Source organism: Labeo rohita, chromosome 14 (assembly GCF_022985175.1).
Source record: "Labeo rohita strain BAU-BD-2019 chromosome 14, IGBB_LRoh.1.0, whole genome shotgun sequence".
Classification (NCBI taxonomy): domain Eukaryota; kingdom Metazoa; phylum Chordata; class Actinopteri; order Cypriniformes; family Cyprinidae; genus Labeo; species Labeo rohita.
This window is the reverse complement of record NC_066882.1, coordinates 3,851,062-3,869,458: the sequence shown is the minus strand read 5'-3', so window position 1 is coordinate 3,869,458 and position 18,397 is coordinate 3,851,062. Positions and strand designations below refer to the sequence as shown.

General features: G+C 31.8%; 1 protein-coding gene across 2 annotated transcripts in view; it reads left to right on the top strand.

Annotated features, from left to right (window-relative positions):
* Window positions 1-18,397, top strand: part of htr4 (5-hydroxytryptamine receptor 4) — a 136,636-nt gene that overhangs the window by 39,569 nt on the left and 78,670 nt on the right. For both annotated transcript variants that reach the window (XM_051128357.1, XM_051128358.1), the window contains exons 3-4: window positions 8,047-8,160; window positions 16,279-16,479. In XM_051128357.1, coding sequence (XP_050984314.1) covers window positions 8,047-8,160; window positions 16,279-16,479 — 315 coding nt within the window. The remainder of the gene's footprint in view (window positions 1-8,046; window positions 8,161-16,278; window positions 16,480-18,397) is intronic.

Here is an 18,397-nt window from a genome sequence, read left to right as displayed (position 1 = left end):
TTCACTTAGAGTTCAGTCTCAAGCCTGGATTTTTTTGACACGGCTCTCACACTAAAAAGGAAACGTAGGACTAAAGTACCATTTGGCCTAATTACATGACATCATATTACAGATACACCATTCAAGGCAAAGTCCCTTCAGTGACTCACAGCAGATGTGAGTCTGTCTTCTGCTTTTGGAAAATACCTTTAGATTTATTATACATTACGTCTATATTTTATATAATATTTATATATTATTATAGTAGTAATAATAGTAGTTTATTTTAGTATTTATTTTGAATTAGATTTTATTTTAATATTTTAATATTTTATTTTAATTTTAGTAATTAGTAATTTTTAGTAATAATGTTCTTTTGTCAGTTTTGTCTATTTTTTTTTTTTATTTAGCTTTATTTTTATTTCTTTTTTTAGTTTTATTATAGTATACTTCAAACTTATTTTATTATAGTATAATAAAAATATTTTAATATATATATATATATATATATATATATAAAAAACATTCAATTTTTAGTTACATTTCATTAAATGTTTGTATTTTATTTCAGCTTTATTTCAACTACCAGAATGATTTTTAATAGTTTTAGTTTTAGTTGTAGTTAACAATATCTGCACTGACATTCACTTCATGCATGCTTTAAATAATTAACTTGCTTTCTGAGAATGTGCAAAACATCTCTTTCAACATTGTGTGTTAAAGATAGATGAGATAGACGAGATTGTGGGTTAAAGATAGATGAGATGAGAGATAGATAAATCTTCAAAGTTTTAAAATGATTTATGTGGAAAAGGGAACAATGCTTTTGATATGGATAATTATTGACATTATCCGTTGCATTGAATTTTCTTCCGCATTTAGTTAGTCATAACTTGGTTAAATGGACAGTTTTATATCAAGGCCCTTTACGGGACTCATATAATATGCTCTTGTGACGCAAAAGCTGCTAATTAATTTAAATGTATAATTAGAAAGCATTCCATCATGCTGTCTAAAATTTAGAAATGTGGTGTTTTGCAGTGAAAGCCAACCAAAGGGACAGCGCGTACCAAATGACCTGAGGTCGGCTCGCTGAGTGCTTTGATTGAGCCGCTGTGTTCTGATTGCGGCCTCAGTTCAATTACATACTCGGGGTCAAAGGTTTCACCAGTCATTACACACACACACACGCAAAACATGCATGATACCGGGTGAGCGAGCGGACATCCGTAGGCATGGATTCTGGTCTGTCTGAGGTTTCTGCTATTTTGCTAATTTCCTCTGTCGATACAGATTAAACATTCCACAGCTTTGGGAGAACAGACATTGCATTGTCATTGCATTCATGCATTTAAAAAAATATATGCAAGTTATTTTTAAGGTTTTAAAAAAAACATTAAGTATACTTTTTAAAATAAAGGCAAAAAGTATTATGACAATTTCTGGTTGCCAGATTGTGATTGGATCATGTCCTAGTTCATTTGATGAACTACAGCTAACTCTGCCAGCACATCTGTGTGAACTTAAAGGGAGAGTTCACCCAAAAATAAAGTTTGCTGTTAATTTACTCACCCTCATGCCATCCAAGATGTAGGAGAATTTGTTTTCATTCATTAGAACAGTAAAAAAGGTTTTTAGCTGAAAGAGGTTCTCAGAAATTCATAAAAAAAAAACAAAAAGTCAATGTCTGCCTGTACTTAAAAGTTGAAAAAGTATATACAGGCAAGACAATAATAATACCCGTGGCTCCGCATGATATATTGAGGTCTTAAGATGCAAAACAATCGGTCTGTGCAGAAAAATGAACATTGTTTACAACATTATTACCTGTGATTCACAGCCTCAGGCAAACAGTGAATCATTCTTTTGAACTGGTACTTTTTGATGCCTAATCAGATTTTAAAAGTTGCGTGGTATTTTCCAGGCACTTGGTTTGATATATTACCAATATGTAGTGTTCACATTTTCTTTCTTTCTTTTCTTTTTTTTTTTTTTTTTTTACTTTTTGGGTCATTCTGTGTCAAATCAACGAAATTTCAAAAACTTCCCTTTCTGAAGAAATCTAGACATGTATAGTGATGAAAGCCAAAATATAAAATTCTGTGGATTAATATTTACTGAGTAATCCACTACTTTGTAGAGGGGGGTCAAAATGGCCATTTTCACTTGAGATTCAGAGTCAAATTACAGGGGGATAAAAATGACTTCTGAAAGATAGCAGCATCATAATGTTAAATTTACACAGAGATTGGTAGGTCTGTTAGTGAAATCTGTTGACTTTAGCAGTCTTTGTTGCATTATGCGCCAATGGTGACCATTCAAAAATGGGGAAACAGCACTTTTCAGGTTTTTTTCTCTAAAGTTTGCATGCCTGTAACTCAAGAAGTATTAAAGATATCTTAATATTAGATATTGGGTCTTAACAAACTGTCCTTTTGGCATCTTCATTTTTAAGGCCATATATGGTTTGGTTCCAGAGATATTAGATTTTTAATATGGCTCCAGGAATAAATCATTAAATTGTAGACATTTTCAGTGGACAAAAACCAAATGTGGGTCATTTTGCAAAAATATAATACTTATTTTCTTTTAAAGAGGAATGCCTGAGAAACAAATAATGTTGAAACTAGAGATATATTTTGTTTCCTTCTGACAAGGCAACTGCAAGTGATCCTGTCTGTTAGGGCTGCACGATTAATCGAATGCGTTTATGAGGCGCACTTAGTCAGTAAAGCCGATACTTTGATTAGTAGTAAAGCTCCATCACGTGCGTTCAGCTGGAGCGGCAATTAATACACAGAGCCGTAAATCACTCACAAGCTACACCAAATCGTGCTCATAATCGAATGCGATTCATCTACGATTATCAGCGCGATTTGGTGTAGCTTGTGAGTGATTTACGGCTCTGTGTATTAATTGCCGCTCCAGCTGAACGCACGTGATGGAGCTTTACTACTAATCAAAGTACCGGCTTTACTAAGCATGCCTCATAAACGCATTCGATTAATCGTGCAGCCCTACTGTCTGTGTGCCATAATTATTCAATTTCCAAAACGTGCATGCCTATAACTCAAGAAGTATTAAAGATATCACTATACAATTTTAGATTCAAGGCACTATATCATTCAGTCCCAGAGACATGGTCCAGATTGTTAAATATTACTCATTTTTAGAAAATCAAATGTTGGTCACTTTGTATACAGCTGATACTTATTTTATTTAAAGAACAATGTCTGAAAAAGAAATAATGTTGAAATTAGAATTGTATCTACTGTTTCCCACTATCTAACAATTGCATAGTTAATTGCAGTTAATATGGGCATTAAGATATCTTTAAAACTTCTTGAGTTACAGGCATGCGAACTTTGAAAAGTGCTGTTTCCCCATTTCTGAATGGTCACCATTGGCGCATAATGCAACAAAGACTGCTAAAGTCAACAGATTTTACTAACAGACCTACCAATCTCTGTGTAAAAATAACATTATGAAGCTGCCATCGTTCTGAAGTAATTTTTACCCCCTTGTAATTTGGCTCTGAATCTCAAGTGAAAATTGCCATTCTGATCCGCCTTTACAAAACAGTGAATTACTCAGTAAATATTCATCCATGACATTTAATATTTTGGCTTTCATCACTATACGTCTATCTTTCATAAGAAAAAATATTAGCAAAATCAGAAATTTGAGCCAGGGACCTCTGGTTGAGCCTTTTGTCAAATTTTAGCTCATTTTTAGTAGCATGACAATAGTAGAGACAGTAGCATTTTCAGTAACAAGCTATTTCTTCTTCCAGTGTGTAGCTCTGTAGCACTACAAAAACTGTTTTTGTCACATATTTTGTCACATATGCTGTTCATTGGGCATGCAGCCTTAAAAGCCATTCACACTGAATGTGTTTTCTGTTCAAAAAGACAAGATGCAGGGTAGTGGAACTTTTTTTTAAAAACCTGAGCACTGTGTCTGGGTCTGAAACTGTGCCATCCAGCAAACTGTTTCAATTAGCAGCCGTTTTCTACATGGGTAGCTGGCTATTCGATTAAGACCACCTTTGAGCCATGCCCCACTGAAGAGAGGGGCGGGGTGAGCAGTAGCTCATTATCATTTAAAAAGACAAGCACTTAAACCAGCACTTAAAACAGAGCTATTTTTGAAATGGTATAAAAATTGTTGTTGAGGAATTTTAACTAAACCATGTTACAGAAATTTCTGAAGACATTAAAGAATCATACTAACTTGTGGAAAATGATTTATCTAAGTCCCCCTTTGATTGTTTATATATCACAGTATTGTGAATGTATAAATGCAGCATGCAGTTATTGACAGGAGTAATAAACATGGATAAATGAGAAAATAACAAGCTTGACGTGATTAATATTTCAAAGGTTATTAAAAGTCAAAAGATTTTCCTTCATGACTTGATAGTTGACTAAGGACAGTTAAAATGTTTGGTGAACATATTTCTAATTTTAATGAAAAACTTTCACAATGCATCTTTTTGTTTGGGGAAAATTAACTGGAGGTAATTTATTCCACAATCTTTCATACTATAATTTTGAAAAAGATGCAAGATAGGAGTGCAATGGTCAAACATATTTATCTAGCACGTACACATTAAAAAAAAACAATGGAAAAGCAATGTAATTTAATGCAAATGCATTCTGTAAACGGCAGTGAAATGTCCTTTCTTTTGTACACAGCATTGGAAGATGGATTCATTCTAGTAAATTGGTTTGAGTACATGTAATTTGTAACTAACAGAGACCCATTTTGTTTGTTATATTGCAAAGAAAGAAAGACTTAGTGGCACAGACTGACAGCATGATTGCAGAATGGATTTCTATGGATTTACTATGGGCTTATGTTCAATGATATGGAAATAAAAGTTTCATTCTAGATGAGTGTGTTCATTTAATCCTGTCAGTCATATTTTAAGGACATATAAGGGCTGCTTACCTCATTTCAGAGACAATTCTTCTGCCACCCCTCCTCCTCCTCCTCCTCCTCCTCCTCCTCCACATCTCCTGCTTCATTTATAAGCACCTATAATATTAAATTCTCTGTCTATTTTTATTCTTACTTTACGCCAGTAGTCTGGAGCCCTGCCGTAATGGACATCACATCAAATAAACCTACAGTGCCTCGCTCTAAGATTTTATCAAACAATAATATATTGTCACAGACAATAGCAAATCTAAGTGATCATACAATTCACAGTCTTGTGTTATTTATACTCGTTTGTTTCTGTAAGCAACAAATTGACTAGACATGATAAAAAAGTTGCAGCAAAATCAACACATAACAGTAAGGCTTTAAAATAAATATACAGTATTTAAATAATAATTTAAAAAAACAATTAGTTTATCATTAATTCAAATGGTATTAATAGATTATATACAAGTAGTCAGTTCATTCATTGTCAGAGTAATTAATAAAGTGTTATTGTTTAATTAGCTCAATGTAAAGAATTTGATCATTTTTATGTTAAGTTAATAACTCATAAACAGTAAATAGTTCTCACTTTAATCACAGAAAAACGGAAAAGTGCTTTAAACCAGCTATTGTTTGACATTAATTGCATTCATATTTAGTGTTCCTTAAAATGTTTACAAATGCATTTATTGCACACACACATTGGGTTTCCATGTTTTGTGTGGACTTTCCATAGAACTAATGATTTTTACAAAAATGCTCTGTCTGCTAATCCTACCCTGATCCTAACTGATGTATTTTAACAACATGATCAAATGAGTATTTGTATGCATTTCATATTGATGTCAATGTTATGTAATTTTCTTTTCCTTTTTTCAATGTTAAGCTTTTGGCATAGACTTGATGTATTTGTAAACATTTTAATGAACTCTTTATACTAATGCAATTAATGTCCAATAATAGTTGATTTAAAGCATTTCCGTGACCTAATCTAAAATAAGAGCTATTTACAATTAATAAGCATTATTTAACTCTTTACATAGGAGCTAATTAAACAATAACAATTAATTATTAATATTTGTGTATATTAATATATTAACTATAACAATTAACTGTAATCTTATAGTTTGCAAATGATTTGTAAATCTTACTGCATACTTACAAAGTGTTGCCCACACAACTGCTTAGATTTCTGTCATGTGTTTGACATGTAGAGCTTTATAGCTCATGAACGACAGAAGTGTCAAACGTTCTGTGGCTGAACTGACTCTTTATCGGTTTATCGGCTCTTTATCTCAAATTCCCTGCCGTTCATTAGTCTGTAATGTGCAGCAGGGGGTTACCTCTTCCTCCAGCCTGCAGTCACAATAACAGGCTTCAGCCTACAATTACATAGTCAGTGTCAATCTTGAGGGAAAACATTGCGTCGGATGAGAATTGCAAGAGTTTATAGGTACAAAAGGCATTTTGAGTTTTCTGTCTAGAAAATGTTTTTAACATCTTAGCTGAATGTAAATGAAAACTAGAAATGAATGCATGTGGCAGAAATATAGATTTCAATCGTCATTGCTAATCATTATTGATCCTCCAGTGATTAGAAACGACGTCTGTGAGATCTACGTCACCAGTTACCTAAACGAATGATCTTTTTCATATTGTGAAATATTATTACAATTTGAAAAAACATGTTTTTTATTTGAATACACATTCAAATGTAATTTATTTCTGTGATCGAAGTGGAATTTTCAGCATCATTACTTCAGTCTTCAGTGTCACGTGATCCTTCAGAAATCATTCTAATATGAGAGTTTGCTTGCCAAGAAAGCTTTCTGATTATTATCAGTGCTGAAAACCATTGTGTTGCTTAGAATGTTGGAATGTTTGTGGGAAAGTTGATACATTTTTCAGGATTCTTTGATGAATCGAACATTCCAAAGAACAGAATTTATTTGAAATTTAAATCTTTTGTACCATTTTAAATGTCTTTACTGACACCTTTGATCAAGTTAATGCATCCTTGCTAATTCAAGTGTTCATTTCTTTTAAAATAGATCAATAAATCCAACTTTTGAACTTTTGAAGGTGATACATTTTTCAGGATTCTTTGATGAATAGAGACATTTTGATGATTTTGAATTTTCTGTCTAGAAAATGTTTTGAACATCTCAACTGAACGTAAATGAAAACTAGAAATGAATGCATGTGGCAGAAATATAGATTTCAAGCGTCATTGCTAATCATTGTTGATCCTCCAGTGATTAGAAACGACGTCTGTGAGATCTACGTCACCAGTTACCTAAACAAATGATCTTTTTTTTTTCATGAGGAGGAACAATAATATTGTGAAATATTATTACAATTTGAAAAAAACTGTTTTATATTTAAATATACATTCAAATGTAATTTATTTCTGTGATCAAAGTGGAATTTGCAGCATCATTACTTCAGTCTTCAGTGTCACATGATCTTTCAGAAATCATTCTAATATGAGAATTTGCTTGCCAAGAAAGCTTTCTGATTATTATCAGTGCTGAAAACCATTGATTGTGTTGCTAAGAATGTTGGAATGTTTGTGGGCAAGTTGATACATTTTTCAGGATTCTTTGATGAATCAAACATTCCAAAGAACAGCATTTAACATCTCAATTGAATGTAAATGAAAACTAGAAATGAATGCATGTGGCAGAAATATAGATTTAAAGCGTCATTACTAATCATTATTGATCCTCCAGTGATTAGAAACGACGTCTGTGAGATCTACGTCACCAGTTACCTAAACAAATGATCTTTTTCATAAGGAGGAATTGTCTTTTTTGGTCACACTGTGTGGGCAATGTGCTTTCTATTCCTGGGCAGTGCTTTTACGCCGCAGTTTCCATGGGAATTGAGGTGGCGAAAGCTTTCTTAAATGTCAACATTTAATAATTAGTGAATCCAACTTACTTGAAATGCATTAAATGTACAATTAAAAGCATTTCTTCACTCACAACTATGCACCGGCCTTCTGGAACCGAAATGTCTGTGCTGTTGTTAGTCATGTTGAATCGCCATCAAGACTATGACACTTATCAGTATTTTCATCGTTCCGTACGATCAAATGATTTTCAGTAAGTCTGTGCCTTCTCTCTGTTACCACAGCAACGGGTTGGCGAAGAGGATTGCTCTCATCAGCTTCCTGTCACTGGTCATGCTCATGAGCGTCCTGGGCAACTTGCTGGTTATGGTGGCCGTCTGCAAGGACCGGCAGCTCAGGTCAGAAACCGCCCGTCTCCGCCCACTGCTCTCCACTTATCTGTCAGCCCAGGGGAAAACATCCCTTTTTAGCATTTCATTTGTGCAGCTCGAATGAACTGACATGATTCGTGTTCGAGGTAATTCGTACTGGATGGATTTTTTTCTGCTTTCCCAGAGTTTAAACGTTAGCCGAATAGCACAGGCCATCACTAAAATAAACAAATTCAAGTACTTCTATTATAAGCTGTTGCAAACTTTCAGAAATATGTTTTTAGACAAAGTTTATTCATTATAACTGAGAAAATAAACTGGATGAAAGATAAAGAGCTAAATTACTCGGTGCTCAGTGAGGGATTGGGTTCGCTTACATGTGTGAATAATTTTTTTGTCATTTTGTTAAACAGATGGAATGTTTTGTTTTAATTGGGATGCTTATAAACCAGTGAATACCTCAGGACAAAATTCATTAAATAATGTTTTCTGAATAGAAGTGATGCCATTTTCTGGAGGATGATGTCCTTTGTTAAACTAGTAAGGTGAAAAATGACCTTGAAGAAAAAAAAAGAAAAAACATATATTGACTAAATGAAACAATATTGAAAAAAGTGTTTTGTTTTAAACATTCTGATTAGAGAAAGAAAATTGAATTGACAGCTTTTTATGTTAGAAAATACACTCAAAACTAATAATATAATTTTTTGTTAACTTTTTTGTTCACTAAATTGCGATAAAATAACGTTAATATGATGCATTATGTCAAATATGATTAATATTTTAGCCAAAATATAAAATATGGGGCTCGTTTACTTTTGTGTCTTATGCTCACCAAGGCTGCCTTTTTTTGTTCAAAAAATACAGTAATATTGTAAAATATTATTACAGTTTAAAATAACTGTTTTCTATTTGATTATATTGTAAAATGTTTATTTAATTTAATTTATTAATTTGTTTAATTTGTTAATTTATTCCTGTGATGAAAGGCTAAATTTTCAGCATCATTATTCTAGTCTTCAGTGTCACATGATCCTTCAGAAATCATTCTGGAATGAGAATTTGCCGCACAAGAAGCCATTGTTACTTAGAATGTTGATGATCAGAAAGTTCCATTTATTTGAAATATAATAACATTTTAAATGTCTTTACTGACACCTTTAATCAATTTAAAGCATCCTTTCTGAATTAAAGTGTTAATTTCTTTTAAAATAAATAAAAATACAAGTACAATTAACTGACCTTAAACTTTTGAACTTTTGAAAGTGATACATTTTTCAGGATTCTTTGATGAATAGAAAATTCCAAAGAATGACATTTATTTAAAATTTAAATCTTTTGTCACATTTTAAATGTCTTCACTGACACATTTGATCAATTTAATGCATCCTTGTTGAATTAAAGTATTAATTTCTTTTAAAATAAATAAATAAATACAACTAACTGACCTTAAACTTTTGAACTTTTGAAAGTGATACATTTTTCAGGATTCTTTGATGAATAGAAAATTTCAAAGAATGACATTTATTTGAAATTTAAATCTTTTGTCACATTTGAAATGTCTGTACTGACACATTTGATCAATTTAATGCATCCTTGCTGAATTAAAGTATTAATTTCTTTTAAAATAAATAAATAAATACAACTATCTGACCTTAAAATTTTGAACGTTTAAAAATGATACATTTTTCAGGATTCTTTGAATATGAATGTAAAATTCCAAAGAATGACATTTATTTGAAATTTAAATCTTTTGTAACATTTGAAATGTCTTCACTGACACTTGTAATGCACCCTTGCTGAATTAAAGTATTAATTTATTTTAAAATAAATAAATACAACTTACTGACTTACTAAGTTTTGAATGGTAGTGTATATGATGAAGACACATTTCTTTTCTCTCTCAAACCTGGAGGCGCCAGTATGTTTTTTTTTCTTCATGAAATCTCTGAAGTCATAAGAAAAATGATCTACGTTTATCAAGGTTACCAAGAAAATCTTTGTAGTGTCAAAGAGGGAGTCATGCACTGAATATTATGTCATGTTGGTAGTGATAAATGTCTTAAAATAGGCCATCTGATCACTCCCCCTGCATGTGATCTCGTCTTTGACACACACTACACAGGTTAATGGTTAATTGTTAAGAACGAGTGTACAAGCTCATCCTTGTTTAACAGTGTCTCTGGCAACAGTGGGTGTTTTTTTGATTAGTTTAGCAGTTCACCCGCTCATAAACACTTATACATAGCCTCTTTGGGTTTCATTTCAGCAGGTAATTAGCAGCCTGTTAATTACTCCTTTGGAGTCCTGCTGGGTTCTTGGAAAACTACGCCATTGTTTTTTGCATCAATGAAAGCTGAATGGAGCTCTGAGTCCGTTATTAACAGAAATAGTCCATGTCTGACAGGAAACAACAGTGCTTGCTTGCTTAAGCTCCAGATCTCCACCCACACTGTATCATATCTCACTGTCTCACCATCATCTCAGACTGTCTAGAAAGTGTCAACATCATCACAAATGTGCAATTTTAAGGAAGCTACTGATATGGCCAGAGAAGGATATCAGAAGCACACGATTCGCATTTGAAGCTGTGAAATAAATATAAAAGAAGACATTTTGAAGCATGTTAGTAACCAGTTTTGGTAACCATTGACAACAATGACTTCCATTGTGTGTGTGCCACCTTGAATGCTGACAAAACCTAATATTTACTTGATTATTGTATTTTTATGCTTATATTACAAAGTTGCGACAGCTAAAATAGGAGCACGTGATGCGTGTCAAAGCAGCTTTTCAATTCCAATTCCAAACGTATTTTAAAGTATTTTTAAGTGCTGTTGCTGCAGGTTTGAGTGCTGGGATTCCCAGCATGCACTGGCATGAATAAATAATGTGGTTGCATTGTTTGACCACTTACCCGTTTAATTTACATTGTTGTTGACTTTGTTATCATTCTTGTGATGTCAAGATGAGTTTGTCAGACTTTGTCTTATGAGTGAATATTATGATGAATATTATATTAAAGGAAACATGAGAGGAAGCACATAATATGATTTTAAATAAATAAAAGGAAACTATTAAGAACTGACTGTCTTTGATGACACCAGAAGCGCAGCCAACATTTTAGAAACGAAGGGGACAGAAATGCCAAATGTAATTCCCTTTTTTCTCTAATTGGCTTTTTTTTTAAATTATTTATTTATTTGCTTACTTACTTTTAATTGGATAAGAAGTCAAATACACTTCCCCCTCCCCCTCCTATTATCACAGGATAAGGCAGAAAATATATTTTATAGTTTCCATACTGTAATATACACTACCAGTCAAAAGTTTTTGAACAGTAAGCTTTTTAATGTTTTTAAAGAAGTCTCTTCTGCTCACCAAGCCTGCATTTATTTGATCCAAAATACAGCAAAAGCAGTTATATTGTTAAATATTTTTACTATTTAAAATAACTGTTTTCTATATGAATATATTTTAAAATGTAATTTATTCGTGGGATCAAAGCAGAGTTTTTTAGCATCGTTACTCCAGTCTTCAGGGTCACATGATCCTTCAGAAATCTATTTATCAAAGACAAGTGACAAAATTCTGCTCAGCTGTTTTCAACATAATAATAATAGTAATGTTTTCATAGCAGCAAATCAGAATATTATATTGATTTCTGAAGGATCATGTGACTGCAGTAATGATGCTAAAAATTCAGCTTTAAAATCACAGGAATAAATTACATTTTAAAATATATTAAAATAGAAAACAGTTATTTTAAATAGTAAAAATATTTCAAAATTGTACTGTTTTTGCTGTATTTTGGATCAAATAAATGCAGGCTTGGTGAGCATTAGAGACTTCTTTAAAAAACATTAAAAATCTTACCGTTCAAAACCTTTTGACTGGTAGTGTCATTTTTATGTCTAATTGTTTTATTCAGCATGTTAAATTGATCACAAGTGACAGTAAAATATTTATAAAAATTTCTAAAAAAATTATATTTATCAATGACCAAAGCTTTTCTCAAAAATGTTTCTTGATCAGCAAATCAGCATATTAGAATGATTTCTGAAAGATCATGTGACACTGAAGACTAAAGTAATGAGTCTGAGAATTCAGCATTACTTCACAGAAATAAATTACATTTTAAAATATATTCAAATAGAAAACAGCTGTTTTAGATCATAATAATATTTCAGTGTTTTTACTGCATTTTTGATCAAATAAAAGCAGACATGGTGAGAGTAAGAGGCTTCTTTCAAAAGAATTAAAAATCTTTTGAACAGTATGATGTTCATTGCATTACTTCAGGGTACTTCAAGGTTTATTCAAGGTTGCATAATAGCAAATTTTAAGACAGCTTGACATTTTAAGTTCACTCACATTATTTGCTTACAATTATTAAGTGAACAAAGTGAACTAAAAGTTAATACAAGCTGTTGCCTTCATGTTTTGTATCCTTAACACAGTGAAGGAGAGAAGAAAGCGTTTAGTGAGCTCTGTAAATGCTGTTGTTTTTTTGATGTCTCTCAGCCTGGAGGCAACGCTAGACTTCTTATCTCCTCAAAAGTCATGCCACACATCACTTCATACATTCCTCCTACACTTTTCCTCTGATTTATAAATTGCTTACCCTGTCTCATACCATCCAGATTCTTTCACTCAAGGGGCATGTTTCCACTCCACCAATAGAAGTCATGGGAAAAATAATCTACATTTCTCAATGTCACTGAGAAGATTCAAAGAGCGAGTCACACGCTAAATGTTGTCACGACGCTAGGGTCCATAGGGTCAAATGGAACATCTGGTGGCATTTTGCTTTAATGATGCATCCAAAAGGGATTTGTAAATACTGACATACTATCTGATGGTGTAACTATCGGATGCCTGTTGTTTTTTGTTCTTCAAAACTGGCGTCAAATGTGCATGAAAGCCAATCAGTGCCCCTCTCTGCATTCTTTCAGACGTGTGTATTGTTGACGTGCGGATGGTATGCGGATTTTATGCCGTGTTATGGTTACGTGACAGAATGATTTGAGCCTATTAATGCTTCTCTGTGAGCTATATATAGATCTGTGTGTTCAGAGGCTCGAGCGAGAGTTTTATTACTCATTAATAGGGTGCCCGGAGCTCTGGAGAGTCTCAAGGGGAGCGAACATTATGACAACCTATCAGCAACGTTCTGTACCACACACATAGCACATACACGTTCAGTAGATATCATGTTACTGTTTTCTCCAAGTAACTGATTTGATAGTATGAATTTCTCCTCATGAGGAAACACGTCTTGTCTAGCTGCTGTGTTTACACTTGTTATTGAATTGAAAAAGGTAGCTCACCCACAAATGGGCAAATTTTATGATACTATGCAATTTTGTGGCCACTTTGCTCATTTCCTCTTTTCCCTAGAAATTCTCAAAAAGAAAACAAACATTTGGATCATTTTGTAAATTGCTTTGAAATTGCCTTTAATAGGTTTTTAAATTACAGTTTTTGCAATGTCTGCATTTTGAATTTATGAATCTTGAGTTCAAATTAATGAATAACAAATGTTAAAGTCAAGATTATCTATATTAAATTTCTAATATATATGAGAATTTAGATTGAGATTTTTTATATTCAATTTTAGTTTAGCATTTAAATTTAATTTTCTTTCAAATAAGAAAATAATTCATTTTAGTCACTGTGTTCTGTCATGTTACTAAAAAAATACAAAAATACAGATTTTTTAAATACAGGTAATGTTGAGTGAGTTACACTTTAGATGCAATATTGTCTGTTTTTTTTTTCTGTTTTACCAATGAAAGTGATTACAATCAAAGAACATTTATGCATCATCTCAGAGCAACATTGCAGTGTTTTGATCTGTTCGATCTGAATGAATCTGTTTTTGATCGAATCATTTGAGTCAATGGTTCAATGATTCATTCATAAAGACAGTCCCTTGCTCATTTCTAAATGAATCTGACGTTTTTAATGAACCGTATGAATGAATGATTCAATGAATCACTTGGCATGGATAAATAAATGACACTTAAACCCCATGTAAGTCATGGCAAGTGTGTGTTATAATAAGTGATTCATGGAATCATTTGTTTAAACGATTTGTTTAAAACGGCTGATTCATTTAAACATGAGCAAGACTGTCTTTATAAATGGATCATTGAATCACTGACTTAAATGATTTGTTCAAAAACAGATTCATTTAGGATTGAAACACAGCAGTGCTGCACTGAGATGCACAAATGTTTTTATTGTAACCATTTTTATTAGCAAAATATCATATATATATATATATATATATATATATATAATATAAAAAATATTTTGTTTTTCTGTTTCTGTCATTGTTCTGTCATATTACTAACTAAAAAAAAATACGGATTTTATACAACAAGAAGTTAATGTTGAGTAAGTTACAAATTACATGCAATATTGTCTGTTTCTTTCTCTTCTGCCAATGAAAATGATTACAATCAAAGAACATTTGTGCGTCTCAGAGCAACACTGTGGTTTTCCGATCCTGAATGAATCTGTTTTTGAACAAATCATTTGAATCAATGATTCTTTTCATTCATAAAGACAGTCTTGCGCATTTCTAAATGAATCTGCAGTTTCAAACTAATCATTTGAACGGATGATTCAGTGAATCACTTGGCATGGATAAATAAATATGACACTGGCAAGTCCATGTTATAAGTGATTCATTGAATCATTCGTTCAAACAATTTGTTCAGAGTGGCTGATTAATTTAGAAATGAGCAAGACTGTCTTTATGAATGGATCATTGAATCACTTAAATGATTTGTTCAAAACAGATTCATTCAGGATCAAAACGCCACAGTGTTGCACTGAGATGCACAAATGTTTTTGAATGAATCATTTTAGTCAATAATCAATAAAACGAATAATTAAATGAATCACTTTGCATGGAAAAATAAATATGACACTTAAACCGCCAGTAGGTGGTGGCAAGTCCATGTTATAATAAGTGATTCATCCACTCAAAAGATTTGTTCAAAATGACTGATTCATTTAGAAATGAGCAAGATTGTCTTTATGAATGGGTCATTGAATCAGTGACTATATATATATATTCTTTCTGTTTTGCCAATGAAAATGGTTACAATGAAAGAACATTTGTGCCTCTTGGAGAAACACTGTGGTGTTTCATTCCTGAATGAATGTTTTTCAACTAATCTTTTGAGTCACTGATTCAGTGATCCATTTTTAAAGACCTTGCTCATTTCTGAATTAATCATATGTTTTGAACAAATAATAAGGATTCATTGAATCATCAATGGCTGATTAATTTAGAAATGAGCAAGACTGTCTTTATGAATGGATCATTGAATCACTGACATCCAAAACAAATTCATTCAGGATTGAAACTTCACTCTGAGATGCACAAATGTTCTTTTATTTTACATATATATGAGATTTTAGTTTAGATTTTAAATGTAATTTTCTTTCAAATAAGAAAATATTTAATTTTAGTCACTGTTCTGTCATATTACTAACTAAAAAATACGTATTTTATACAGCAGTTTTACAAACAAGAAGTTCATATTGACTGGGTTACATTTTAGACACAATATTGTCTGTTTTTTCTCTTTTGCCAACGAAAATGGTACATTTGTGCATCTCAGAGCAGCACTGTGACGTTTTAATCCTGAATTAATCAGTTTTTTAACAAATCATTTGAGTCAGTGATTCAATGATCCATTTATAAAGACTTTCAAAATGAATCAGCCGTTTTAAACAAATTTTTTGAACGAATGATTCAATGAATCACTTATTATAACATGGACGTGGCAGTTTTAGTGTCATATTTATTTATGAAAGGCCTAAACCAGCCAAAGTACCAGAATAAAAACTTATTCTGAAAAATATTGTTTAATTAACGTTATTGAGAAAAAAATCCCAGAAAATATGAAGATATATATTTTTTGGCAAAATTGCACAGCCTTAATATCAGCTGAAACCAGTATTTTTCACAGTTTTATTAACTGAAACCAATACCGAGTTCCCAGTTTTATTGAGAAATCATACTGTATTGTTTTTACATCTTTTTCCTGATGTGAAGTGTACCTCAGTTATAGAAGCTGAATTCATAAAAAAGAAATGAACCTTTGCTTTTTGTTTCTCCCGCAGGAAAATCAAAACCAACTACTTCATCGTCTCGCTGGCGTTTGCTGACCTGCTGGTGTCAGTGCTGGTGATGCCGTTTGGTGCCATAGAACTGATCCATCAGAACTGGATCTACGGCGAGACCTTCTGCCTGGTCCGCACCTCTCTGGACGTGCTGCTGACCACCGCCTCCATCTTACACCTGTGCTGCATATCCCTTGACAGGTAAAAACAAACGCCTTTTCATTACAGGATTCTCGTTGCGTGTAAATCAAGTGCTATTAATTGAAATTCCATATACGTAAAGTCTTGGCACATGACTGCAGTTGCTGTTGTCATGGCAGCCATAAATTGTTTCGCCACAGAGGACGAGCACTTGAGAGTTTAGTTCTGCGGACTGTGTAGGGATGCTGTTTCCATGGCGATCTACGTGCGACCACACGAAGTCCCTTGCCAAGTAAATCGTCCACCAACACTGTGATTATGAGCCTAATAAACTCTTAAAGTCGAGCAATGGGAAGACAGTTAAAAAGATGCAAAATGAGGAAGACTGAGAAACATCTTGTTGCTGGACATCTTAGAATATGTAAATAGTCTTGTAACAGCAGGGTTTACTAGAGGAGTGCAGAGAGATACTAATGGGTCCAGGGAACATTTGAGAGCAAGAAACAAACAAACTCTTTTTTTAGGTACTGGGTGTTCAAGAAACATTTCTTGTTATAATCAGTGTTGACAGCGCTTCTTAGTATTTTTTTGGACATACTAATTTATTTTTTCAGGATACTTTGATTAATAGATTGGTTACGAGAACATAATTTATTTGAAATACACAATTTTTGTCTTTGAATGTCATTTTTGATCAATTTAATGCATCATTACTGAGTAAGAATTCATTTTATGTTTTTTATTAAAAATGATTACATATATCTAATATATAATATATATAATATAAATACATTTATATATATATATATATATAAATAAATCTAGTTTAATGTTATAACATGTTTTTTAAACAATATTTACGTGTTTTCAGCATGTGTCCTGCCAAATATTGCAAAAACACAATAAAATTTACATTTGGAGATAACTCTAATAAAATAAATTTTCATTTGATATTTTAAAATGAAGTATTTATTTCTACGAGTACACTAACATGCCATCTACATGGATAAAATATTTAATATATTTCATTCTTTTTCACCATTTGACATTTTCAAGTGCATTCAGTCCTAACTTTCAGAAAAAAATGGTGCAAATGTAATTTTTAATTACGTAAAATCAACATAAATACACTATACACATTTTAAAATACATATGTGTGTGTTTATATATATATATATATATATATATATATATATATAATTAGATTTTTTATTTTTTGACTTTAGTGCAGTGGCAGAATTTGTATATGATAAAGTTTTTTATAATTTTATTTAATTAATTAATAGATTTAATTTAAATTATAAAAAATACAATATAATATTAAAAATATAAACCTGTTTTAATATATACATAATTAGATTTTTAATTATTTTTGACTTTAGTACAGTGACAGAATTTGTATATGATAAAGCTTTAAATAATTTGATTAAATTAATTAATAGATTTAATTTAAATAATAAAAAATTACAATACAATATTAAAAATATAAACCTGTTTCAATATATATAATTAGATTTTTAATTATTTTTTACTTTAGTTCAGTGACAGAATTTGTATATGATAAAGACTTTAATAATTTTAATTAATTAATTAATTTAAATTATAAAAAAATGCAATATAATATTAAAAATATAAACCTGTTTTAAGTTTTAGAAACACGTCTAAATATTTCTTTCAAATATTAAGCTTTTTTAAAACACTGTTTAAATTGTTTTTTATACTTGAAAATATATACTTGTATTTTAGCGAAGTTGATCAGAATATCTGATAGTCCAAAACGTACGAAAATCTCAGCTGGAGCAGATGCTTTTATGCAAAGTAACTTACAGTAGACCTATTAAAGACAAAACCCTTTGGAGCAGCTGGAGGTTAAGTGCTTTACTCAAGGGCGCAGTGGTGACAGTATAGATAAACATTTCTTATGTTCATTTGTGCATGTTTATGACTGACGATGCATAAATGCTGTAGGTTTCATGAA